The sequence below is a fragment of the Podarcis erhardii genome (genome assembly GCF_964252035.2).
Source record: "Podarcis erhardii genome assembly, chromosome: 16".
In the NCBI taxonomy this organism is placed as follows: domain Eukaryota; kingdom Metazoa; phylum Chordata; class Lepidosauria; order Squamata; family Lacertidae; genus Podarcis; species Podarcis erhardii.
In genome coordinates, this window is record NC_138514.1 from 20219616 (window position 1) to 20245170 (window position 25555).

The window sequence follows — 25555 nt, forward strand, 5'->3', positions numbered from 1 at the left end:
TTTGCTTTGCGTTTATCTATCTGTCTATGTCAGTAGAGCAAGTGGCATCGGGCAGCATTATAACCTTCTTCTTCCTGCTTTGGTCAGGTTGGGAGTACAAGGCTGGGGTGGGCAGAGATGGGATTCGGATCTACCAGTAGATCTCTGGGTTGTTGGCAGCAATTTGGGAAGAGATCCTGGCTCCCAGTTGTTCAGCAACAACAACGAAAAGCTCCATCTTCCTCCTTTATGAAGCTGGTGAAATGAGTGGGCAACTTCTGACCTGCAGGGCCAAACCTCATTCTGTCAATGCAAGGATTCATATTTGCACATGTGCTCCATATATATATATATATATATATATATATATATATATATAGGGGGCGGGTTAGGAGCTTCTTACTCTCGTGTAGGACCCTGGCAGAGACACATGCCCGACTGGCATGTTCTCTCCCTCCTGGTTGATTGTTCGGGAGCTTCAAAAGCTTTCTCCAACCCGAACATCACAGCGACCGATGCCTTGGAGACATCAGCACACTTAGGGATCTGCAGAGTATTCGCAGTTTGCATAAGAAGCTCAGTAGCTCAGCATTTTGGCTAATCTACTTTTATTTACATATAATACACTTGGATCTTAGCTCCACCCTCTTTCTCATCAGACAGCAAAGAGAGAGAACAAAGGACAATAGTCCCACTTCACAAAACACAGTAGTACCAAAACATCCTGTCTCCGTCACTTCCCACACTGTGGAATGTAAACATACACAGTCATGTGATAGACAGCAATCCCATGACTGCAGACACAGGGAATGAATCTCCAACACCTGCAACCTTCTGGAGCAGATTGAGGTTGCGGGGAAGAAGGATTGGAGTGAGTTCTGTCATGCAATCGTAAATCCTTTGCTAAAGGAACACGTTCATTGAATACTGCCCACTGCCCACATCCTTGGCTATAAGCCTTTGGAATGACTATAATGTTGACCAGTCTGTACAGGAATAGTGCTGCTGCTGCTGCCCATGATGACAGCCAGATATGCTCCTTATTTCTCCTCTTTGTGGTGTCACACTAGGTCGCGAACCCAGACGGAGACTTGAGACTTACGGTGTTGGATTCCTCTGTGCTCGAACGGCCACGAGCCTTGACTCTGGTACCTAAAGAAGGGTAAGTGAGAAGTCGGAAACACTAGCAGCCAGATTTGTAAGACTCTGGGTGGAATGGTGACCAGCTCCACAGGGTTGCTGGGAGGATGAATGGTGCGAGGGCAGGACTGGAATTAATGCGTCCTCTTTCAGGGTGGTTAAATATTAAGCTTCTGCACTTAAAATCTCTCCAGAGACTAATTTTAGCAAACTTACTGGGTTGTTTTTTTCTGCACCTCCTTTTCTGAAATATGGTAACATGTAGTGTAGTGATGTTATTGTTACGGTTCTTTTGTTTTGTTTGGAATTACTTTATATATTTGTACAGTGTATTTTTGAATACTGTTCATTGAGTCAGGGGAGGAGCAGTCCCTCTGGTGGGGGGCACATTGTGCTCCTGGGTTAGTTTGCCCACCTTTGGTCGCCACCCTGCACTCAGCTCTCACCTGTGGCTCCTAAAAGCTGTCAACATGCAACAGCGGCCACACCCCAGGAAATGGCTTCAACTGGCCAGCTAAACCAGATGAGGGTAGCCAATGGGTCTCTAACCCTCAGTGAGTTAGGGATTTCCCCTGCATGCGAAGACAGGCTCTGGCAGATTGAGTGGACAAGACCAATAGTCTCTTGACCAACTGCCAAGAAGGCGGTTTCTGCCCATGCTCTAGAGGGCAGTGGGGGGCAGATGGGGCTCATCAACCTAGGAAGATAGCCCATCTAGAAGATGGAAAGCTCTGATCCTAAACCCTCCACTGCCTTGCGAGATATCTTTGAGAAAAGAAAAGGCTAAGGAGTAAACCCTACGCAAATTTGGAGTGGAGTCCCTAAGATGGTACGCCTCTTATTGGCAACTCCTGGCTGGTGCCAAACTTATCACTCTGCTTTCCTTTGGACTACCACATCAGTGAGGCCGAGAGGCAGGTCTTGTCATCTGGGCAGTCCAAGACCTCCATACACCCTGCCCAGGCTTGCACCCTGTGGAGGTCACTCCGGTGCTGCTAATGCAGCGGTTTGACTTCACCCCCGAAAGCGCACTCCATTGTCCCTTGAGACAGACGCCAACCACAACAGCCATTCATTGACGTTAATAAAGAGATTTGGATTGATTGATCGTGTAACCGCGGAGTGCAATTCATTTATGCAGAGTGTAAAGTAATGCTTTTGGTAACGGGGAGTACATTTTTCTCCACCGTGCCCAGAGAGCAGTCTCAGCACAGAGAGAAAACGTGGAGCTCTCAGACCCTTGAACAGATGCTACTCCTTGCTCAAGAGACAGGGTTGTTTTGGAAAGGCAGGGAAAACCATTCCCTCTAGTGAAGTTGGAAGTTAGTTCTGTCCGTTGACCAGGAGGAGAGACCTCCTAAATTCAGGTCCCTGTCTGAATGTTGCTGCCAGTCACTGTAGCCCATTGGTGGACTCCTGGCCTGCATGGCCAGTGTTCTTGGATGATGGGAGTTTTAGTCCAACAGCCACTGGAAAGTCACAAGATCCCTGTCCCTGATGTGTCTGACTCGGTGTAAAGCAGCTCCTTACGGTTGCTCCAGGGACGTGCTGAAGAGCAATAATTCTCTTGTAACGTCTGTAATTTGCCTTCTCAGGCTGATGTTCTGGACAGACTGGGGGGACTCCAAGCCTGGCATTTACCGCAGTGAGATGGATGGCTCTTCCCCGACTTGCGTTGTCTCTGAGGGAGTGAGGTGGCCAAATGGCATTTCGGTGGATGATCACTGGATCTACTGGACGGAAGCCTACATGGACAGGATCGAGCGCATCGATTTCAACGGCTTGCAGAGATCGGTAATTCTGGACAGCCTCCCGCATCCTTACGCCATTGCTGTTTTTAAGGTATTCCTTCATTTAAAGCTTTCGTATTTTATCCCTCTAACATGTTTCTCTCACTTGGACCAAAATCTTGGGCTGGAGAAGGGATGGGGATCCTGTGTAGCCCTTTGGATGTTGTTAGACTGCAGCTCCCAGTATGCTGAGCTCGGGCTGATGGAGCTGGAGTTAGGGGAAGGGCCCAGCTCAGCAATCTACCTTGTGTGCAGAAAGTCCCAGGTTCAATCTTCTCGGAGCAGAGCTGGAAATGCCCCCTCTCTGAAACCCTGGAGAGCTGCCATCAGTCAGTGCAGACGGTGCTAGATGGACCAATAGTCAGAACAAGGCAGCTACTAGTCTGTGCCTTCTAGCCTGGGTGTCAGTTCAGACTCGGCACCGTTTCTTGAATCGAAATACACATGGCACCAACGGTGAATTTTCCTCCTAATGCATAAGGGCGTAAGAAGAACCTTGGTCCATCTAGCTGAGCATCCTGTTCTCAGCAGTGGCCAACCCAATGCCATCAGGAAGTCTGCTAGCATATTTCCAATCAACTGGCATTCAGAGGCATTCTGTCTCTGATACTGGTGGCAATGTAGCCATTATGACTATCTATATAATAGCTTCAGATAAGAGATTGTCTTCTGGACCACAGCAGAGGAGGAAAGCGTTAAAATCCCACCCTCCCAATGCATGCCCTAAGACCATTAATTATCTGCCCTCTCTGGCTGATTGTATTTGCGTTTAAAAACAAGCAAACCTTCAACTTAAATGTAGAGCCACTTTCTCCTGTCAAGTTTGGCCGCCTGCTCCTCGGATCGATGGCAGAGGTTCTAGAGCTTTGGGTGTGTGACTAGGTGAAGCGGGTTGGGTCTCCCCAGTTATGCAGATTCATCCATTGATGCAGCATTATCTATTATCTATCTATCCATCCATCCATCCTTCAAAACGTATATTGTAAGTAAACTTGATTACAAGTAAAACATCCAAGCAGTTTTCTAAAGAAATGAAAATATGTGCCCAATAGAAGTGCAAGTTAAAAAACAACAACAGATCCTTTTAAAAAGCAAAATATAATTAAGACCAGCATTTGAACTTAAAAGCAGGTTAAAACACATGTTGGTCTTATAGAGATCTGGAGAGCGTTGCCTGAGCAAAAATGATGTTTTCAGGTGCTGAGAAGAATACAGTGAGGATTCCTGGTTTATGTCAATAGGCAGGGAGTTCCAAAGTGTGGGTGCTTTCACACAAAAAAATCCATTTCTTACAAATGCAGAAAAAAAAATGTGGATAGGTGCCAGTTTTGCAGATTATCCTGGGGTGATGAGGTGAAGTTGTTGGTTGACTACCTCCCATGATGGGGTCCCCTCTCACCCTCCTCTGAAGAGATCAATCCACTTCTGGTTCCAGGCTGGCCCTGATAGGAAGGAAGGTGCATTGACATGGCACTCCCAGAGAAACCCACGTCACTCTGTTGGTATAACTAACAACCTTAAAGCTATTGCCGAAGTCAGTTAGGGTGGACTAATTGATCCCAGGATAGATACAGAAAGCGTTTAATGTTTGTGTACAAGCCATAAAAGTTATGTTCCAGTCAGCCAGTTTCCAATCCCCCTCTGGGTACCCTTGTCCAATCCCCCTCTGGGTACCCTTGTCCAGATCAAGGTTATGGGGTTGCCCCTGGCAACCTGACAAAGAAAAGATGTCCTTCTGTACAGGATGTCCTTGCAAGCACAGCGAGAACTGATAGTAATATATGGCAATTATATTGCTTGTTAAACTAGAATATCTGTGGGAATTTTTTTTTTGGGGGGGGGGGAGTTTTGCAGAGCTTGTCTAGTGAAAGCATCACAGTCCTGATTTCTCTATCAATATAGAGGAGGGATGTGCAAATTAGGTACAGCTTTGCCCCTTATAGTGGGAAGAACCTCCCTTCCTCCTCCTCCTCCTCCCCAGTTTTGGTCCTGCCAGCTCCATACCAATAGTAAGCTTTGGTGTCGAAATTCCTCCTCTGTTTGCATATGGAAAAACTACCACCTCATCTTGCCCACTGTTGCCTGCTGTGATTGGCAACAGCTCTCCAGGGTTCCCATTGGAGAGTCTCTTCCACCAGCCATTTCTGGGTTCTTTTTAACTGGAGATGCCAGGGGCAGACCCAGGGACCCTTCCACTCACAAGGCATGTGCTTGCATCGCTGAGCCGAGGCCTTTTTGTAGGGACATGTATAGTTTCTAGGAGACGATATATTTATTAGATATTATCCTTTCTTCCTCACATTTGTGAGTTCAGCAGAGCGCCATCCCTTTGCAGCTTAAAAGGAAGCATCACAGGCATCGTTAGTTCGACTGTATTGTAAATACCTCGCACTTTTTTCCTTTGTGTTAATGCTGCATTGAATTGTATGGCTTTAAGCCTGCTTTGAGCCGCTTTTTGAGCTGACTTGCCAGAACTTGTGTGGTGTAGTGGTTAAGAGCGGTGGACTCATAATCTGGTGAACTGGGTTTGATTCCGCACTGGGAGCCAGTGTGGTGTAGTGGTTAAGAGTGATAGACTCGCAATCTGGGGAACCGGGTTCGTGTCTCCGCTCCTCCACATGCAGCTGCTGGGTGACCTTGGACTAGTCACACTTCTTTGAAGTCTCTCAGCCTCACTCACCTCCCATAATGTTTGTTGTGAGGGAGGAAGAGAAAGGAGATTGTTAGCCACTTTGAGACTCCTTAGGGTAGTGATAAAGCGGGATATCAAATCCAAACTCTTCTTCTCTTTTTTCCTGCATTGCAGGGCTTGCATTAGTGCAGGCATGGCCTAACTTGGCCCTCCAGCTGTTTTGGGACTAATGAAGTTCCCTCCATTCCCTTCATCCCTGACCACTGGTCCTGTTAAGCTAGGGATGATGGGAGTTGTAGTTCCAAAACAGCTGGAGGGCCCAGTTTGGCCATGCCTGCTTAGTCTATTTGTGTTTGTAGACTAGCTGACCTCCAAGCTCTGTTCCCATTGAACGATTCTGCGATTCCTTGGATTAGTTAACATCTGGAGGGTATCACATTTGTGAAGGCCATATTAGATGGAGTTGGGGAGGGGATAATGGAACAGTAATTGATTGCTTTGGATTGGGGGCTGCCATGGCCCTGACTGGTTCTGGAGCAGCCAACTCGACAATGTGCTTCATTATTTTGAAAAAGGAAGAATCCCATAGGGACATAGGAAGCTGCCTTACACTGAGTCTGACTATTGGTCCCTCTAGCTCAGTATCGCCCAGGCCAGGCATAGGCAAACTCCGGACCTCCAGATGTTTGGGACTACAATTCCCATTACCCCTGGCCACTGGTCCTGTTAGCTAGGGGTGGTGGGAATTGTAGTCCCAAACATCTGGAAGGCTGGAGTTTGCCTATGCCTGGTCCAGGCTGACTGGCAGCAGCTGTCTGCAGGATTTGAAACAGGATTCACACTCAGGCCTACCTGGAAATGCCAGGGATTGGACCCGGGACATAAAATAGAGTTGGAAGGGACCCCTCATCTAGTCCAACCTCCTACAATGCATGAATCTCAACTAAGGCATCCATGGTCAAAGAAGGAGAGTCCATCACCTTCCAGGGTAGTCTGTTCCACTCTCAAACAGCTCTGACCATCATAAAGTTCTACCTACTTTTTCATTAGAATCTCCTTTCTTGTAGCTTGAAGCCTTTGGTTTGGGTCCTGCCCTCTGGAGCAGGAGAAGACAAGCTTGCTCCATCTGCCTTATGGGTTGAACCTGGGACCTTCTGCATACAAAGCAGATCATCTGCTGTTGAGATACAGCTCTCCCTCTTACAGTCTCAAGAGTAGCGCAATGGGATGAAATGGCACAGTGTAGTGGTTTGGTGTACAAGCAGTGACCAGGGATGGCTTTCATCTCATCCACAATTTCGCAAGGTAGCCTCAGCCAAGCCTCAGTCCCCGACTATAATATGGTGATAATCACACTGATTTACATTGCAGAGCTGTTTTAAAGATAACTAAGATAATGTACGTGACACATGAAATTCATAATATAAATGTTAAGTATGATTGTTGTGTTCATATGGTACTTGCTTTGCTTGGTTTCATTTGTGTGTGTGTGTGTGTGTGTTTTAGCTTATCTGCAGTTGTGATTCTCATCAAACGTTATTGCTTAAAAGATAAGAGGTTTGCTTTTCAGAATGAAATCTATTGGAACGATTGGTCGCAGCTGAGCATTTTCAGAGCCTCCAAACACAGCGGGTCCAAAATGGAGACGTTGGTTGACCATCTCAATGGTGTGATGGATATGAAGATCTTCTACCGAGGAAAGACAGCAGGTATTTCTTGACCGCTGGCGAGCATGGTTCTGTTTATTCCATTTCATGATCTCCCTTGATAAGAGAAACAAAATCTTGGAATACAGAGGTTGGACCTGCAACAAAAAGTTGTAGGGTGAAGTCCTTCTCTTTGGGTTGTTCTCCTTTCCTCCTTCTTCTCCAGGGTTTCTTCTGCCTCCCCACAGTCAGTCAGAATTCAGTTAGTGCTGAGGATGCACAATCCCCATTGGACTGTTTTGGTTCCACACAATTTTATTTAATTGTTTTAGTATGTGTGTGTGCGCGCATGCACACCCATTACAGATGAGATGTTAATATTTTCATTTTTTTCCTGCATTGCTATGGAAGCTTGAAATGGAAAGCCTCTTGTTGATTTAAATCAGGGGTGGGGAATTGCAGGCCTGGGGGACAAATGTGGCCCTCCATAATTCTCATTCTGGCTCTTGGAACTCTCCCTCTGCCAAACCCCACACCGGTCCTGCTTAGCAGCCTCCTTGAGTGTTTTTAACCTTCCTGGAATGCACCCTTGAACTATGAAAATCCATCTTGCACGCCTGGGTGGAGGATAGAGAAGGTTGTGTGTGTAGAAACTAGCCTATTGCACAATGGTAAAATGTACCTTATGTTCTGGCATATGAGATGACTTTTGAACCCCGGAAAATCTTCTCCAAAGTCGGGGTTGGCTTATACGCTGGGTATGGCTGTGGCAGGTGGTGGCGGTTGCGTAAGAGGCTGCGGGCTGGAGAGAGTTAACCCGCACGGTGATGGCTGCGCGGGAGGCAGCCAGGCAGTGGCTTCCCACCCACTCCGTTCCAAGCCCTTGCCCTCTCACTCGCTCGCCCACCCTGCCACCATGGGGACCGCCGGATAGCAGGCAGCTATCCCGAAGCAGCAGCAACTGCTTCCCGCGGCAAGGTGGTGCGCGGCTTCGGCCGGGGCTCCATGGAGCTGGGCATCCCCACAACTGCCAGAACTACCAGCTGGTGAGCGCAGCCCGCCTCTTTGCTGGATGGCCGATCGGGGCTCACTCGCCTCGGGCTGCTGCTGCTGCGATGGCAGAGGCAGCAGAGGGGTGCACGCTCTGCCCCTGGTGGCAATTGGTGGATGGCGCTTGGCGGGCTTTAGGTTGGGGGGCTGCCTCTAGTTGGCTGCAGTCTTATACGGCGAGTATATCCCAAACTCTGTATTTTAACAGGAAAAATTGGGGGTCGTCTTATACGCCGGAAAATATGGTAACCTTATTGTCCTGCCCACTTTTGCTGCCCGTGTGGCCCCTGGAAGATGCCCCGAAGGGAATGTGGCCCTCGGGCTGCAAATGCTTCCCCCCACTGTTGATGGAAATAAAATCATGACTCAGTGGCTTATCCTGAAGGAAGATCTCTGGAAGCTGCAGGATTTTACAAGGTGTCTCTCTCCCCCTCCTCTGGACAGGGCAGAATGCTTGCATCTCCAAGCCTTGCAGCCTTTTGTGCCTCCCAAGATCAAACAACAGCCGAAGCTGTAAATGCCCTGAGGGAGTTGCCAGCCATGTGCTCCCATCTGGGGAAGTGAGATGCGATTGCCCGCCTGGGTATCTCTTGAAGAACAGCACCTGTGTAAAGGAAGGTAAGAAGCACACCTCCACACTCCGCTGCGATGTGTGCATCTCTTCTGTTTGTGCATGTCTGCACTGCAGGATTAACAGTAACTCTCTCTTAAGGGAAACTGGGAAGTGTAGTTCTGTTAGCTGTTAGAAGGCAGTGTTTCCCAAGCTTGGGTCTCCGGCTTTTTGTTGGACTACAGTTCCCATCATCCCTGACCACTGGTCTTGCTAGCTAGGAATGATGGGAGTTGCAGTCCAGAAAAACAGCTGGAGACCCAAGTTTAGAAAACACTGAGCTAGGGCTTTGTGGACGCCTGTCAAACTACAATTCCTAGAGCTTGCTGGAAGAGTACCCATAACAGTTACTGTGGTACAGAAACTGATATAAATGTGTGCTATACATACTCATTTATTTCATAAAATGTTTATACCTCTTGATGGTGAAAAAAACAAGCAAACTTTAAACAGGTTTATGAAAAGAATAAAACAATCAATTTAGCAGTAAAAACAACAACAACCAGAAACAATTAAAACAAACAATAAGCTAAAACAAAACAAATTCCTTCCAGTAGCACCTTAAAGACCAACTAAGTCAGTTCTTGGTATGAGCTTTAGCTAAAGGAATTTGTTTTGTTTTGACTATGGCAGACCAACACGGCTACCTATCTGTAACTAATAAGCTAAAAAGCAGTTTAAAACACCTGACAGCTTTCTATCATAATCATAATCATAATCATAATCATAATCACAATCACAATCATAATTTATCATTTATACCCCATCCATTTGGCTAGGTTTCCCCAGCCACTCTGGGTGGCTCCCAACAGAATAATATTAATAATAAAAAAATAAAAAGCGATAAAAAAATCAAACATTAAAAACTTCCCTAAACAGGGCTGCCTTCAGATGTTTTCTGAAAGTCAGATAGTTTTTTATTTCCTTGACATCTGATGGGAGGGTGTTCCACAGGGTAGGCACCACTACCGAGAAGGCCCTTTGCCTGGTTCCCTGTAGCTTCACTTCTCACAGCGAGGGAACCGCCAGAAGGCCCTTGGCACTGGACCTCAGTGTCGGGGCTGGGGTTGGAGACACTCATTCAGGTATACTGGGCCGAGGCTTGAATAGGCTTTCCTAAAAATGTTTTTAGCAGGCGCCAAAAGAGTACAGTGAAGGCGACTGCTTGATGTCAATAGGCAGGAAGTTCCAAAGTTTGGGTGCTACCACACAACAAGATTGATTCCTTACAAATGTGGAATGAGCGTTATGCAGCACCTGTAACAATGCTAGTTGTGCAGATCAGAGCAGTTGAATGGGCATATTTGGGCTAAGGCAATCTCTCTGGTAAACTGGTCCTAAGCTGTTGTGCTATTTCTCTTACAGGGCTAAAACCTGCCCCTTGTCTACGGTGAGGGGCCAAAGTTCCAAACTACTATGAGAATTGTAGCTCTGTGAGGGGAATAGGGGTCTCCTAGCAGCTCTCAGCATACTTAACAAACCACAGCCCCCAGAATCCTTTGGGGGAAGCTACGTCTGTTAAAGTGGCATGACAGCTCTTTAAATGTATGGTTTGGATGTGACATGCTAATGCTGTGCTGGGACCTGGCTTCTTAACGCTGCATTGTTCATTGAAGCCTGGCTGTACTTTCCTTTTAATTTTTTGTTTGTCTGCGCTGGTTTCCTCACCTGCCCCTCTCTGCCGCCGTGTACCAGAAAACACCTGTCTCTCCAACCAGTACAGATGTTCCAACGGGAATTGCATCAACAGCATTTGGCAGTGCGACAACGACAACGACTGCGGGGATATGAGCGACGAGAAGAATTGCCGTAAGTCAATGTCGCCTCTATGGTTCCCTCAAGTTGATTTGCACGGGAGCGTACACCAGACAGTTCCCTTTCTTGAGAAGCTTTTTTGATTTTTGGCAAGAGGAAAGGGAGGTGTGAGAGGAGCAGGAAAGACATATAATATATACAGGTGTAGTTCTATGTGCTGAGTGTCCTAATTCTTCCAGCACTGTTGTGTGGCTTGATATCCTTGATGCCTTACCAGGAGCTGTTGAGTGAGTCTCAAAGTTCAGGTTATGACGGGAACTCACAGACAAGCAGCACAGGCAATATTGGATGTTGCTTCAGCACTGGTTAGACTTCTGCTGAGCATATTTATAGCTGCTGTTGCTGCTGCAGCTCTTCCTGGCCTGTCATCATAGATCTCACCCACAGCACACAAGGAGTCAGGTGTCTTCAAGAGGAGGACTCAGGTGCTGTCACCATTTTAAGTTTCCAGTCAGACATGCTGCAGCCTCCGAACACACGGCTGACTTAGGCCACATGGGGTAGTCTCTTTTTTAGTTTAGGAACACTTTTAAAGAGAATGAGATATTTCTTTTTTTAAAAAAAAAATTGAAGCAGTGGTAAGTCTGCTTCAATTTGGAATTTGTCTCAGTTTGGAATTTGCAGACTGCAAAAGTTGAACCACCAATGTAGCTTGGGGTGTTTGTGTCTTCCAGCTCTGGTAGGCAGCAGCTCTCCAGGCTTCCAATTGAGGTCTTTGTGAACCCGGTCAAATGAAATCCTTTACCTGCAGGCAATGGTAACTGGATTTCTGGTCCCAGAGCTACAACTTTGCTCTGGCTCTCTGCCAAGATTGGGGACAGAGTCGTTGTAGATCACGGCATGTCGAAGACACAGTTCAGACAGGGAAATTTTAAGGATGGGCACATGGAATGGCTCCCCACTATCTGCCAGGCTAAGGAGAAGCAGGCTTCGACTGCCTGGGTTTATTTTAATAAAGCTGCTGGCCTCTCGTGGTGACTCGTTTAGGCTCTCCAAATATTGCTCTTTCCTCCTTTTCCAATAGCAACCACTGTGTGTGATGTTGACACTCAGTTCCGGTGCCATGAGTCGGGGACCTGCGTACCGCTGTCCTACAAGTGTGACCTGGAGGATGATTGTGGAGACAACAGTGACGAGAGCCACTGCGGTAAGTGTGCCAGCACCGTACATCTCAGGGGCTCTTTGCACATATGATGGATTTGCTCCTTAGGCAGTGTGTAACCCAGGGTCTGCCAACCCTTTTTGGGCCAGCGGGAGAATTTGAAATTTTGCGAAAGCGCGCTGTGGGCGCCAGTCACAAAATGGCTGCTGTGAAGGTGTGGCTGCCGCATCTTAAAGGAGCAGAAAAAAGAGGCAAAATGGCACAGGCATTACCCACCCACGCTGCCCTGCCTCATTGTTGTTGTTGTTTACTTACTTACTTACTTATTTTTATATTTATATTCTGCCCATCTGGCTTGGTTTCCCCAGCCATTCTGAGCTGCTTACAGCACATATAAAAACATAGTAAAACATCAAACATTAGAAAGTTCCCAATACAGGGCTGCATTCAGATGTCTTCTAAAAGTTGTGTAGTTCTTTATCTCCTTAACATCTGATGGGAGGGCATTCCACAGGGCGAGCACCACTACTAAGAAGGCCCTCTGTCTGGTTCCCTGTAACTTCACTTCTTGCAGTGATGGAACTGCCAGAAGGCCTTTGGTGCTGGACCTCAGTGTCCGGGCAGAATGATGGGGGTGGAGACGCTCCTTCAGGTATACTGGGCTGAGGCCATTTAGGACTTTAAAGGCCAGCACCAACACTTTGAATTGTGCTCAGAAATGTACTGGGAGCCAGGCGAGATCCTTTAGGACCGGTGTTACCTGGTCCCTGCAAGCAGCTGCCCCATCAGTAGGGAAATGGTATAGCTAGGATAGGAAATCCATTTTTTCGCTATAGCTCAGTACTTTGTATTTGAATTCTCACACTCCCTTCCCCGGGTCTTTTCCCCCTGCCTCTGTGTTTGCAGAAACCCACCAGTGCCGTGAGGATGAATTCAGTTGCAACTCAGGGATGTGCGTTCGCCTGTCATGGAAGTGTGATGGGGATAACGATTGCCGAGACTGGTCTGATGAAGCAAACTGCACTAGTGAGCTCTTTCCCCCCATTTTATGCAAGCAAAAAATCCTTGGTGGGAATTGATAATGACCTGATTATTCTTTAGCATTTTGGTTTGACCACATATTTTGTTTTTGTTTTTTGTTAAAAGCTATTGGAGAATTATTTTGCACTTGTGGGATAATCTTCAGTGGCAAAATACTGATTTTTCTATCCCTCTCCTTTGTGGGATAGAAGTTTAACATTTAAATAAAATAACTCTTGATTCCCTTTTCCTCTCTTTTTGAATACAAATTCCCTGCACATCATTTTAAATGTATTATGAGGAGGGAAAGTATGTCAATAACACAGTAGACTACAAATACTATAACTAATTCTCACCCTGGTATATTTTACTATTTATTAAAAAAAATCAGTGGCACCACTTTTTTTGTCACTTTTGATGCTGTTCAACCGCAGCTGTCCTTTTTTTTTTAAATTCTGTTCTTCTATCTTTGCCTGCAGTGTTTTAAATTGGTTGGCAACTTTTGAGGAAATGTAACGTTTTCATATCAGAGATGCACCTTGCCTAAAGTCTTTGGGCAGAGAGGCAGTTCATAAATATTAAAACTAATGCTTCATCCCTTAGGAAGGACATGTACCTAGGCATATCCAAGGAAATTATGGAGGGGAGAAAACAGAATTGTTTGTAAGAACAAGAAGAAGGAATGGTAACACTTATTCAGAGCAAATTTTCCAGGGCTTAAGCACTGAATTCTAGCCCCAGGATTAAAAAATATTCTACATACACACATATACACACAACTTGTTCTGCACACCTCTTGACTTCTACACAAGAAGGAAGAAATTAGAATTCAGCAATGGAATTATCAGTCTCTTGCCAGTGAAGAGAGTGAATCTTTCCCCCCAACAGCAAAATAATTCCCCTTTGCCCCCCCCCCCCCATGAAATCAGTGCCTTGGTGTTTTCCTCACTGTTTTTGCCAAGAAGGAATTAAGGGGAGAAAGGGCAGGAAAAAGATAAGCTCTGAGGGGAAAGAGGAGGCTGAGGAGATAGGCTGCTTTTGCTTTTTGTATTTGATGCTGGTGAATTGGGGCACAGCTGGAAAAAAGAGGGAGGGAAGAAAATAACTTAAAAGCCTGAGGAGAGGAGAGAGACAGACAGGCGAAGAGCTGTGTCTAAGTAGGTATGCTCTGAACCAAGGGAGGAAGTGAACTGTGGCCTCTGTGGGAAAGGAGGGGCAAAGTCTTCCTTTGAAACCTCAGAGTTTCCCGCCTTTGAAGAACCTGCATGCATAACAAACTGAGTGTCCCGTCACAGAATTGTGGTCGCTCCTCACAAAGTTGCTTAGCTGTTACAATTTCTATTTACTAGTCACTTCCCTCACGAAAGTCACCCAAAGCGACTTACAATAGAAAATACCAAAACCAATTTCAACAAACGAAACCAATAAAAACCTAAGGAAACACGGTCTGTGCAAATGAAAGACAGGTCTTAAGAGATCCTGCCCCACTAAAAGAGGCCACAAGGTGCTTCAAATTAAAGGCCAAATGCCTGAGGAAAGCTTTTGCCTGGCACATAAAAATAGATAAAGATGGCACCAGTTGAGCCTGCCCAGGAAGAGCATTCCACAAGCAGGGAGCCACCACTGAAAAGGCCCTTCTCATGTTGCCATTCTCCGGACCTCCCGCGGAGGTGGCTCACTGAGATGGACCACAAATTATGATTACAGGGTCCAGGTTGGTTCATCTGGGGAGAGCTGATCCTTGAGATATCAGGGCCCGAAGCATGATATTATAAGGCTCTGTAAGTTGAAACCACCATTTGGAGTTGAACACAGATATTTTATTGGCTCTCACTTGGCTGTATTTGTCTTCACGTCCCTGAGGGCTGTCAAGGATGGAGCAGTTGGTATTCTCACGGCATAGGTACCCGAGGGACATACATAACATTGCAGTGGCTTATCTTTCTTGCGAGTTTCCAAGAGTAATAGGACAGCAGCCCACTCTGAAAAGTCCGTTGCTGTTGTGGAATGTTATTTTGTTAAGGCCTGGCTTGAAATTATCTGAGGATAGCAGTTATTTTAGAAGCCTCTCATCTGGCGGCTGTGCAGGCTGAATTCATGCCTCTTATCAAAAATAAGTGCATTTCACAGTGATTCTTAATAGAATATTACTGCCGGAAGAGCATAGCAGCTTAGAATATCAGGAAGCACGTCACTTGCATGTTGGCAGTAAGTAGCGTGCAATTCAATTATGGCGAACGTTACTTCCTTTCTTGATAAATAGAGTCCTGGCAATATATTTTTATATATTGGCAATATATTTTTTTTCACTGGCAATATGAAATCCTAAAAGCTCATCATCTTTTGCTTCCTTAACCCAGCCTTGTGCCTTCCTTCTGTGGCACCTGCTAAAGGTCTCAGTATGTAGACCTCAAAACCCCACAATATACAGGATACATTTTTCTTCTCCTGTTGAGTCCCTGTTTGTACTGGCTCAGCATCTCCATTATTGAACATGCCTCCTTAGATATGTTAGTTTAGTGGGGAGGTATATAAAAGGAGTATTCCTGGATGCCAAGATCCACATTTGGGAAAGTACTCTTTGATGAGAGAACCCCAGCAGAGATTTAAAATCATGAAATAAGGGAAATGTGGCAATGTTAGACTTTTAAAATATACCCTTGTAAGCTTCCTTGTAATCAACCATGGGTCTGGAAACCAAATCTTATGAGAAGTGGTTTGAGGGAGTTGGTTAAGTTTAGCCTGGAGAAGAGAAGACCTGAGAGGTGATACGAAAGCCATCTTCCAATATCAGAAGAGGCTGTCACATGGAAGATGGAGTAAGCTTTTTTTCTGCTGCTCCAAAGGGTAGGACCTGGACCAGTAGAATCAAAGCACAAGAAAAGAGATTCCAACTAAACATTGGCAAGAACCTTCTGACTGTAAGAGCTGTCTGACAGTGGACTCCCCCAGAAGGTGGTGGACTCTCCTTCACTGGAGGTTTTCCAACAGAGGTTGGATGGCCATCTTTCAAGAGGTCCTTAACTGTTTTTCCTGCATTGCGGGGGGTTGAACTAGGTGACCCTTCCAATTGTGCAGTTCTTTGATTCTGCCATCTCCATGTAGGGCAGGTAAAGACTCCTTCCTGAAGCCCTGGAGAGTTGGAGCTAATGGGCGTAGGGAATACTGAGCCAGATGGACCAATGCTCTTGAGTCGGTGTCAGACACCTTCCTGCATTCTTACCGCTTAAGGTCACCTCTCAATGGTGACTCCGCTGTTTTTGCTTTTCAGCAGTGTACCACACTTGCGAAGCCTCCAGTTTCCAGTGCCATAATGGGCACTGCATCCCCCAGAGGTGGGCGTGTGATGGTGACGCCGACTGCCAAGATGGATCTGATGAGGACCCCACCAACTGTGGTATGGGAGGGGCTCTCAGCTGCACTGGGGAGGGTGGAAGATGGTTTCCCTCTGCCTAAATGGACAGTCCGCAGCACACTCGAGGAGAGAAGGAGGTCTTGGGATGTTTGGCTGAGGACTAGGTCCCTTAATACAGAGTTAGCTAGCAGGTTATTGGACTACAACACCCATGTGTCCAGCCTTCGTGGCCAATGGTCAGAGCTGATGAGAGTTGCCGTTTGAAACATCTGGAGGGTGCCATGTCGACCACACCAGCCCTATTAGGAGGTTTCTCTCATTCACTGCAGCCTTACCTTTATCTAAGGGTAGAACATGCTATGGGTTGGCCTTCCCAGGTATGATTTCACGTGTCTCTTTCTGGAAGAGAGAATGTGGAGTGAGGTACTCCTCCCACTCATTCCCACCTCAGCATTTATACCAACTTTCCATGACCTTTGGCCCTTCAGATGTTGTTAGACTACAACTCCCATCAGCCCTGACCTTTTCCCATGCTGGCTGGGACTGCAGCATAGTTTGGTCTACCTATTGGCCATGATGGCGGCATGGGTCTCCATCTTCCAAGACCTAGGCCCAAAAACTCAGTCCATCTGAATGCCACTGAACAGCTGTTGCAGCTGATTTCCCAGCAGCATCAGGCTGACTCCTGTAGAAAACCGGTTGCTGGACTTGATGGAACTTGGATGCAACCTGCATTGTGTCTTTGTTAATGTCCACAATCCACCCACCTTTAAGGCACACCTAAAAAGAACTCCAGATGTCTTGGAAGAAACCTTAAGACTATCTTCCCCAGCCTGATGCCCTCCATCAGTTGTTGGCTTCCAGTTCCCATTGGCATGGTCAGTGGTGAGGGATGGAAGGATATCCAACAATATCTGCATGACACCTGGTTGGGAAAGCCTGTTTTAGACACCGTCCCTTGTGATGTGGGAGGAACTCCACCCCAGTTTCTGCCCTGCATTCTCTGTAGAAAGAGGGTGGGTTTGTTTGTTTTTTTGAAACTCCTGTTCCATTGTTTCTTATCCTTTGGTTAGGGAATGGGAGGAGAGGAGTCCTGGGTGAGCCTTGTGAAAAACCCAACCCTCTTCCTTTATTCAGGGGCCATTGGTAAGAACCAGTGTGATGTAGTGGTTAGAGTGTTGGACCTTGGGAGACCAGGGTTCAAATCCCTACTCAGCTGTGAAGCTCACTTGATGACTTAGAGACAGTCACTGCTTCTCACAGGTTTGTTGTGGGGATGAATTGAGAAGGGGAAGAACCATGCACACCACCTTGGTCTCCTTGGAGAAAAAGTGGGATATAAATGTGATAGATAGATGAGAGATAGATGTGATCCAATTTCTGCAATTTCACCCTTGCTGGTGAAGGAAGTCTTGTGTGTTCACTCTTGGTCTGGGCTTGATGTTCATACCAGCCATATAATTCTCTACCTGGCCCCGCTTTGGTGGAGCATTTTGGATCTATGGAGGCACACCCTGGAAGTTGTTCGTCATTGAATGTTTTTTTGTGTTTGTTCTGTTATTACAATTGAACTGAGCAGAGAAGAAGTGCAACGGCTTCCAGTGCCCTAACGGGGGTTGCATCCCTTCCAGCAAGCGCTGCAATGGGGTCCGCGACTGCTCTGACGGCTCTGACGAAGAGCATTGTGGTGAGTGTGCCTGTGGGGTTGTGCGCTGGGATGATAGGGGATATTGGTGGTGTGAGGAAGGTATTATTATTTAATACTATTCTAATGATTGTTGAATGTTACCTTTTTGATGTAGGTTGCCTCTTTTAAAGTTTTATTATCACATTTTTGTATTGCATTAGATTGTTATGGACATTTTTTGTTTCTTCAGCTTGTAAACCACCTTGAGTATTGTAAGATAGAAAGACGGTATACAAATTAAAAAATTAAATGAATGAAATGATCCAGGAATGTCAGGAGATAAATTGCCCCATCACTTTAAACCCTGGGCAGGCTTCACGCATAATGTGAAGCAGCGGTCTAATAATTAGCTGTGTTTTTTTAAAACCACGGTTTACTGTTACATGCAACCAGGCCATTCACTGAACAAGCAAGCGATGAGCCAAAGGAGAGTCCAAAGGAGAACACTGAGCATGTTGGGGCGGGGGGCGGGGAGGAAAACGCAACCCTCGTTCTCTTCAGCTTTTAAAATTCTCTTTATTTTCTGTCTGGTTGCTTGACTGTCTGCAGAGCCCATCTGTACGCGCTACATGGATTTCGTGTGTAAGAATCGGCAGCAGTGTTTGCTGCGTTCCATGGTGTGTGATGGCACCGTGCACTGTCGAGATGGCTCAGATGAAGACTCTGCCTATGCTGGATGTTGTAAGTATTGTTAAAATTGTTTTGCTTTGCTTGTTGTTTTTTTCTTCCAAGCAGGGCAAGGCTTGGGCACCATGGTAATTAAGCACTCTGTAACAGCAGCTGGTCCACCTTTTCTCATATAACCTTCCTGTCTTGGAAATAAAGAGCCCCAAGGGCTTTCTCATTAAACAATTGTAGAGACGTTACAGAATCTCCAGTTTCTGTGCTGTTGAGCCAATGCAATGCAGAGGAAGGGAATATTTTGCAGCCCAGGGGCCACATTTCCTTCTGGGCAAGCTTCCAGGGGGCCACATGCCAGTGTGGGTGGGGCCAAAGGCAAAAGTGTGCTAAGCCACAGGTGCAAATATTACATTTACATTATATTCTCAGCTCTATACTCTCTTGCCTTACAAGGTTCTGGTAAGAAGATAATATATGCGAAGCAGCCTTTGAACAATCTCTGAAGTGCTATATAAACACGAGGCGTTAGATAACCCATTTGCTGAATTTTGCCCCATTGCTTGTAACGTGTGATTGCAGAATCACATAGTATTTATTTATTTTAAGGATTTATATATATTGTTTAGTATGGCAGTTTCTAAGCAGAGTGCAAAAGGGATACAACCTAAAAATCATTTAAAATTAACCATAAAATCAGAAGGAGAAAACTGTTGAAATAAAAAGGAGTCTTCATCACGAGCCGGAAACTCTACAGTAACTGTTATCGCGGGGTATGTTTGTGTCCAACTTTCCATACCAAGTGGGCTGCAGGAGTAATTCGATACAGAACCTGCGTGTCACACCCTGAATTAAATTTCCATATCATAAATTAAAAGTGTTCACAGTATAGTTAATATCATTTCATATACGCAATGCATGTAATTAATATACACACAATCGATGCAGTTGATATACAGTGAACACAATGTGCACAATTAATACCGTATTTTTCGCTCTATAAGACACACTTTTTCCTTCCTAAAAAGTAAGGGGAAATGTGTGTGCGTCTTATGGAGCGAATGCAGGCTGTGTGGCTATCCCAGAAGCCAGAACAGCGAGAGGGATCGCTGCGCAGCGCTCCCTCTTGCTGTTCTAGCTTCTGGCTGAGCCCCTCTGTCCCTTCCCCCACCTCCTGGAAAAGCCTGCAAGAGCCACACTCCCTTTAAAGAGCCGCGGGGACCGTTTTGGGGGATTTTCCTCGGGGAAAATCCTGCAAGCGCCGCACACACGCTCCACGCGGCTCGTGAAAGGGAGCGCTGAGCAGAGCCTGGGATGCATACAGGCTCTGCTCAATGCTCCCTTTAAAGAATATTTTTTTTCTTGCATTCCCCCTCTAAAAACTAGGTGCGTCTTATGGAGCGAAAAATACGGTAGATACAATATAGACAATATATTTAATTAAACATATATAATAAAATACCCAATTAGTAGATTTGATTCATTTAATATTAAACAAAATCAGTACACTAGCAGATGCATGTGCTTTCATTAATAACTCAGGACACAAAAAATTATTTTTTTATGGCTTTAATATTTTTTTTCTTGGATGTTGCTGAGGGCCGCAGGGTGGGTTGGGCCTCTCTGTATTTTAGCATAATACAAATGCTGAGGCTGAAAGGGGAGGACCCAACACAGCCTCATCAAGGACTGTATAGGCTCTCTTCTGCCTTGTCCACATGTATACCAAATGGAAGAGGCAGTGACAGGGTGGAAAACATTGCCTTGTAACTGCAGCTCTTACATAAGCTAGGTGGGGAGGTGGCAGCGATCGCCAAGGAGGTACAGACTTGGATAATGCCATCTGTGGTTGTTTCTAAAACAACAAAATCAATTCTTTTACTTGCAGCCCAAGACCCTGAGTTCCACCACACTTGTGACCAGTTTAGCTTCCGGTGTCAAAATGGTGTGTGCATCAGTTTGGTGTGGAAATGTGACGGCATGGATGACTGTGGGGACTATTCCGATGAGGCGAACTGTGGTGAGTAGAAAAAGGAAAGAACAAATAATCCTCCCCCTCCTCCTCCTCCTCCTCCTCCTCCTCCTCCTCCTCCTTCTCCTTCTCCCTCTCTCTCTCCCTCTCCCTCTCCCTCTCCCTCTCTCCTCTGATAATGGAAATGGATGAGGAGCAGCCTCCTATGGAGCTAGAACCCAAGGGTTGGGCCTGTTTGGGGCAGAGTCTCCTCATCAGTGCCCTAATGGTCCATGGTTGCAGGAGGCTGAAGATCCGTTACTATTTCTGTAGCCAGATTTCTGTCTCCAGCATCCAAGAGTCGCCCAATCAGCATCAAAGGGGAGCATTTTAAACCACCTGAGATGAAGCATTCTCACCCTTTGTGCCGATTGGTGCCAATCAGAGTGACAGAAAGTCAGTCAGCCAGAGGATTGGCTCCTGGGGTCACTCTAGAGAAGGTGTTTGGGCAGAGCACCTAGGAGGGTGCTAAGCATTTAGGGAATACTGAAAAACTCAAGATTCTTCCGTTTCAAGAGAATAGTGTGGAGTTCTGTTACCTACCATGGAACTTCAATGTAAGCACACTCTGAAAGAAGAAGCATGCCAGATCCCTTGCCCGTGTACTTGCACAGAAAATTGCAGATCTAGCTGGAAGACAACACTTGGAGATCTGCATTGATCGTTGCAATGAAATCCTGCAATTCTATACAGAGCTACAATTTCCAGAGTTCCCTGTGAAGAGAGCTTGACTGTTAAAGCCCTCTGGGAATTGTAGTTCTGTGAGGGGAATAGGGGCCTCCTAGCAACTGCCAACACTCTTAACAAACTACAGCTCCCGGGAATCATTCATGCCTGTTTAAAGTGGTGTGATAACTGCTTTAAACGTTTAATGCTGATGAGGCCTCAGTTTCAGCCTTGGTTTCTTTTATTCTGTGCATACTCAATTGCACTTAGTAGGCAGGAGATGATGGGAACTCTTTGTCCTCCTCAGAAAACCCAACCGAAGCCCCAAACTGCTCTCGGTACTATCAGTTCCAGTGTGACAATGGGCACTGCATCCCTAATAGGTGGAAATGTGACAAAGAGAACGACTGTGGCGACTGGTCCGATGAGAAGGCCTGCGGAGGTAAGAAAGTGAACAAAAGGAAGGAGTTATTTTGGAGGACTTGCTAGACCCGCGGTCAGGTTGCGCTAGGCTGTTCTTGACGAGATCCCATCTTACTGGTTTAATTTTAGGTTCAGCCATCGTCCCCGTCACCACCTTGGCCCCTGCCACGTGTTCGCCTAACCACTTTCGGTGCAATGGCGGTGCTTGCATCATGAACAGCTGGGTTTGCGACGGATACCGGGACTGCTCAGATGGCTCTGACGAGGATGCTTGCCCCACGACACGTAAGGCTCCCTCGCTAAGGGCTGCTCCTGCTTTAATTTTTATACAACTTCTTCATCTGCCTCCCCCCCCCCCACTGGGCTTGTGGTCTACATTGCATTGAAAAGGGGCTGAGGTGAAAGCTAAGGGGTCATATGTGTGGGAATATTGAGGATAGTAGGAGAGGATATATTGATTAAATATTATCCTTCCTCTCTCACGCTAGTGAGCTATTAGCAGAGCACATTCCCTTGCACATTGCCGGAAGCTAGTTGATGGATTCGTTAGAACTGTTTGAGTTTAGCGATCCTGTCCGGCTTGTCCAGATTGGATAGTTCCCTCTTGAAAACAATAATGACACAACAGTCTTCTTTCAAAAGTAATGATAAGGTTTACTTACATTCAGTTCACAGTATGCTCCTGAAGGCAGCCTTTAGCTTGTAGTTACAGAGAAAAGTGTGGGTTCATCCTCTGTGCCAGCACACAGCAAAAGGCAAGATGGAATAAGGCGAAAAAGGAAAAAGGAAGATGGCTGCATGACCGGCCCTTTTGTAGGGTCTGCTAGGGTCACGCCCATCTCCCTGGTCAAACGGAGGGAGAGGATGCTCCAGATCAGGTGTGACAGGAAGTCCTCCTGGCTGGACACTGAGATCCAGCGTCGAGGGCCTTCTGGCAGTTCCCTCATTGCAAGAAGTGAGGTTACAGGGAACCAGACAGAGGGCCTTCTAGGTAGTGGCACCCATCCTGTGGAACGCCCTCCCATCAGATGTCAAGGAAATAAACAACTATCTGACTTTTTAAAGGCATCTGAAGGCAGCCCTGTTTAGGGAAGTTTTTAATATTTAATGCTGCATTGTTTTTAACACTCGATTGGGAGCTGCCCAGAGTGGCTGGGGAAACAGCTAAATGGGCAGGGTATAAATAAATTATTATTATTATTATTATTATTATTATTATTATTATTATTATTATTATTCCCCCCCTGTGTGTCCACCCTGGGCAAAAAGGAAATGTTGTATTTGACTGCTTTTGTGCTGTTACATCCCACAATATGGAGCACTAAAGGCAGGGGCTGGCATGCTCAGAAGCTTGTCCAGGGATTCCTTGAGCCTATCGGGAATGGCAGGCTGGCTCCACCATTAACATCTCCTTGCAGTATGCAACCCTAAAAGTCTGTCTGGGACCACGTCCACACCATACATTAAAAGTGCTATGAGAGCTCTAGTTTGCTAAGGATGCTGGGAATTGTTAGGAGCTCCCCACCTCCTAGAGCTACAATTCTCAAGAGTTCCCTGGGAAGAGGGACTGGTTGTTAAACCACTCTTTGGCCTGAGATTTGCTCTTCGTTCACATTGGTCTGTTCAGCACCCCGTATAGATTGAGTGAGCTCTTTAGAATGATTCCGAAAAGTGTCATAGGTTCTGGAGCAGAAGGCGTTTCCCCGAAGGAAGTAAGTTTGGAAACATGACTTAGGGAGCAGCAGGTGGCAACAGAGACAGAGGTTCCTCTGGAGTAGCACTCCAGCCTTCTGAAGCCCATTAGCAGGGTGGACGAAGTCTTGGCTCAGCTTTTGTTGAGGCTGCTGTAGGTTGTCCTCATCCCTCACGGCAGGCAGAGGCTGCCATCTGGTGGTAAGGAAAGTGAATCAACTTTTTCTTTTTTTGGACCAGTGAAAGTCATAAAAGTGAAATGCACATAAAAGATGCAGAATCTAGTTTTGCTTCTAATGTGGGTTTTTAAAAAATATGCTTCTTTCTCTACTCCCTCTGCCCAGCAATTGGTGCAACTTCAACGTCGCCCAGTGTCCCCGGACGCTGCAGTCGATTTGAGTTTGAGTGCCAGCAGATGAAGAAATGTGTCCCAAACTGGAAGCGCTGTGACGGCTTGAGAGATTGTCAGGATGGCACTGATGAGCTGAACTGCCGTAAGTGCTTATCGGGATTGTGTTGAGCAGAGCACCCCTACCTGCTTGTCCTCACCCCTCCTCAAACTCTGGTTCAGATTGTGCAAAATGGGCCTCTTTATTTCTCAGGCTGTTTATGCACAAGGCACAAGGGCCACAGGTACCTGTGAATATCCAAGCAATGGCTCACTCCTAGGGAGAGGTTTGAATCTGCAAGTGAAGTGCTCTTGCTTGCTGTTGATAGGGAAGGGAACATATACCCGACTTGTCTCCCTGTGCCCTCAGCCCCCCCACCCCCTGTCCCCAAACCTCAATTCATTGATGCCTTCATCTTTACCTGTGCTGTCATCTGCACATATGCAATGACTGTTTCAACTGTAGACACCTTGTTTTGAGGGATGCGGGTGGCGCTGTGGTTTAAACCACAGAGCCTAGGGCTTGCCGATCAGAAAGTCGGTGGTTCAAATCCCCGTGACGGGGTGAGCTCCCATTACTCAGTCCCTGCTCCTGCCAACCTAGCAGTTCGAAAGCGTGTCAAAGTGCAAGTAGATAAATAGGTACCGCTCTGGCGGGAAGGTAAACAGCATTTCCGTGCGCTGCTCTGGTTCGCCAGAAGCGGCTTAGTCCTGCTGGCCACATGACCCGGAAGCTGTACGCCGGCTCCCTCAGCCAATAAAGCGAGATGAGCTCTACAACCCCAGAGTCGTCCGCGACTGGACCTAACGGTCAGGGGTCCCTTTACCTTTACACAAACAGAAATAATTCTCAAGGAACTATGGAATACTTGTGGATTGTGATTAACGTTATGCGTACTCGGCTTCAAACACCGGGGGTGGGAACGCACTGCAGGCAGAGTAAATGGTAATGTGCGCACGGCCTTATTCTTTCTGCCTTCCAGCTACTCACAGCACCTTGTCGTGCCCTAATGGGTTCAAGTGTGAAGATGGAGAGGCTTGCATCACAATGACGGAGAGATGTGACGGGTTCCTGGATTGCTCAGACAGCAGCGACGAAGGAAACTGTACCGGTAAGTCATGCTGCCCTGCTGGGACCATGACCCTCTGCAACATCTTCTGTGTTTCAGTGGAGTAGAGGGTCAGCTGATTGGTGCTGACTGCAGACCTTGCAGCTCTCAGGGAACTCTCCCAACTGCCGCTCATCCCAGTGGAATTGGTGGTGGTGCTGACAGCAACCGCCCCCTGGGAACTGGGAACTCCCAAGTGCAGCCAACCACAGCTGCAAACCTCACTTTTGGCAGGGACTAGTTGTGCTTGGGAGTTCCCGGGCGGAACCAGTTCCAGCAGGGTTTGCATCTGGTGCCAAAGGCAAGTCATCAAATGTAAGTCTGGTTGGGACAAGGAGCAATTTGGCTGTGTGCCCGAAGGCTCTTGATTGCAAGATCTTCACCTGTTATCTTTAGATGACGTTGGGTGAAAGGCAGACAGGCATGCCTTGGATAAAGCAATTGGGACTGTTTAGAGAAAAGGAGAGTAAGAGGCAACACAATAGAAGTTTATGCAATTATGAGTAGCGTGGAGAAAGTGGGTGGAAGGAAGTTTTTATCCCTCTCTCATAGCATTGCAATCTCCAGTGAAGCTGAACGTCGGAACTTTCAGGATGGATAAAAAGAAAAGCACTTTTTCATGCGGCACATAGTTAAACTGGGACTCCCACAGAAGGCAATGATGGCCACCAACCTGGATAGCTTTAAAACGGCATTAGATGAGTCCATGGAGGGTATGACTTAATGGATGATGACTGTGCTGTGCCTCCAAAATCAGAGGCAGCAATGCTTCTGAATTCCCATTGCTGGGAACGACAGGAGCGGGGAGCACTCATGTGCTAG

General features: G+C 46.6%; 1 protein-coding gene across 1 annotated transcript in view; it reads left to right on the forward strand.

The window, feature by feature from the left end:
* Nucleotides 1-25555, forward strand: part of SORL1 (sortilin related receptor 1) — a 110059-nt gene that overhangs the window by 61878 nt on the left and 22626 nt on the right. The window contains exons 19-33 of the mRNA XM_081843049.1: nt 1050-1141; nt 2715-2961; nt 7112-7250; nt 8682-8855; nt 10543-10656; nt 11687-11809; nt 12671-12790; nt 16056-16181; nt 17719-17826; nt 18376-18507; nt 20333-20464; nt 21429-21563; nt 21674-21829; nt 23581-23730; nt 24608-24736. Of these exons, the coding sequence (XP_081699175.1) occupies nt 1050-1141; nt 2715-2961; nt 7112-7250; nt 8682-8855; nt 10543-10656; nt 11687-11809; nt 12671-12790; nt 16056-16181; nt 17719-17826; nt 18376-18507; nt 20333-20464; nt 21429-21563; nt 21674-21829; nt 23581-23730; nt 24608-24736 (2077 nt within the window). The remainder of the gene's footprint in view (nt 1-1049; nt 1142-2714; nt 2962-7111; nt 7251-8681; nt 8856-10542; nt 10657-11686; nt 11810-12670; nt 12791-16055; nt 16182-17718; nt 17827-18375; nt 18508-20332; nt 20465-21428; nt 21564-21673; nt 21830-23580; nt 23731-24607; nt 24737-25555) is intronic.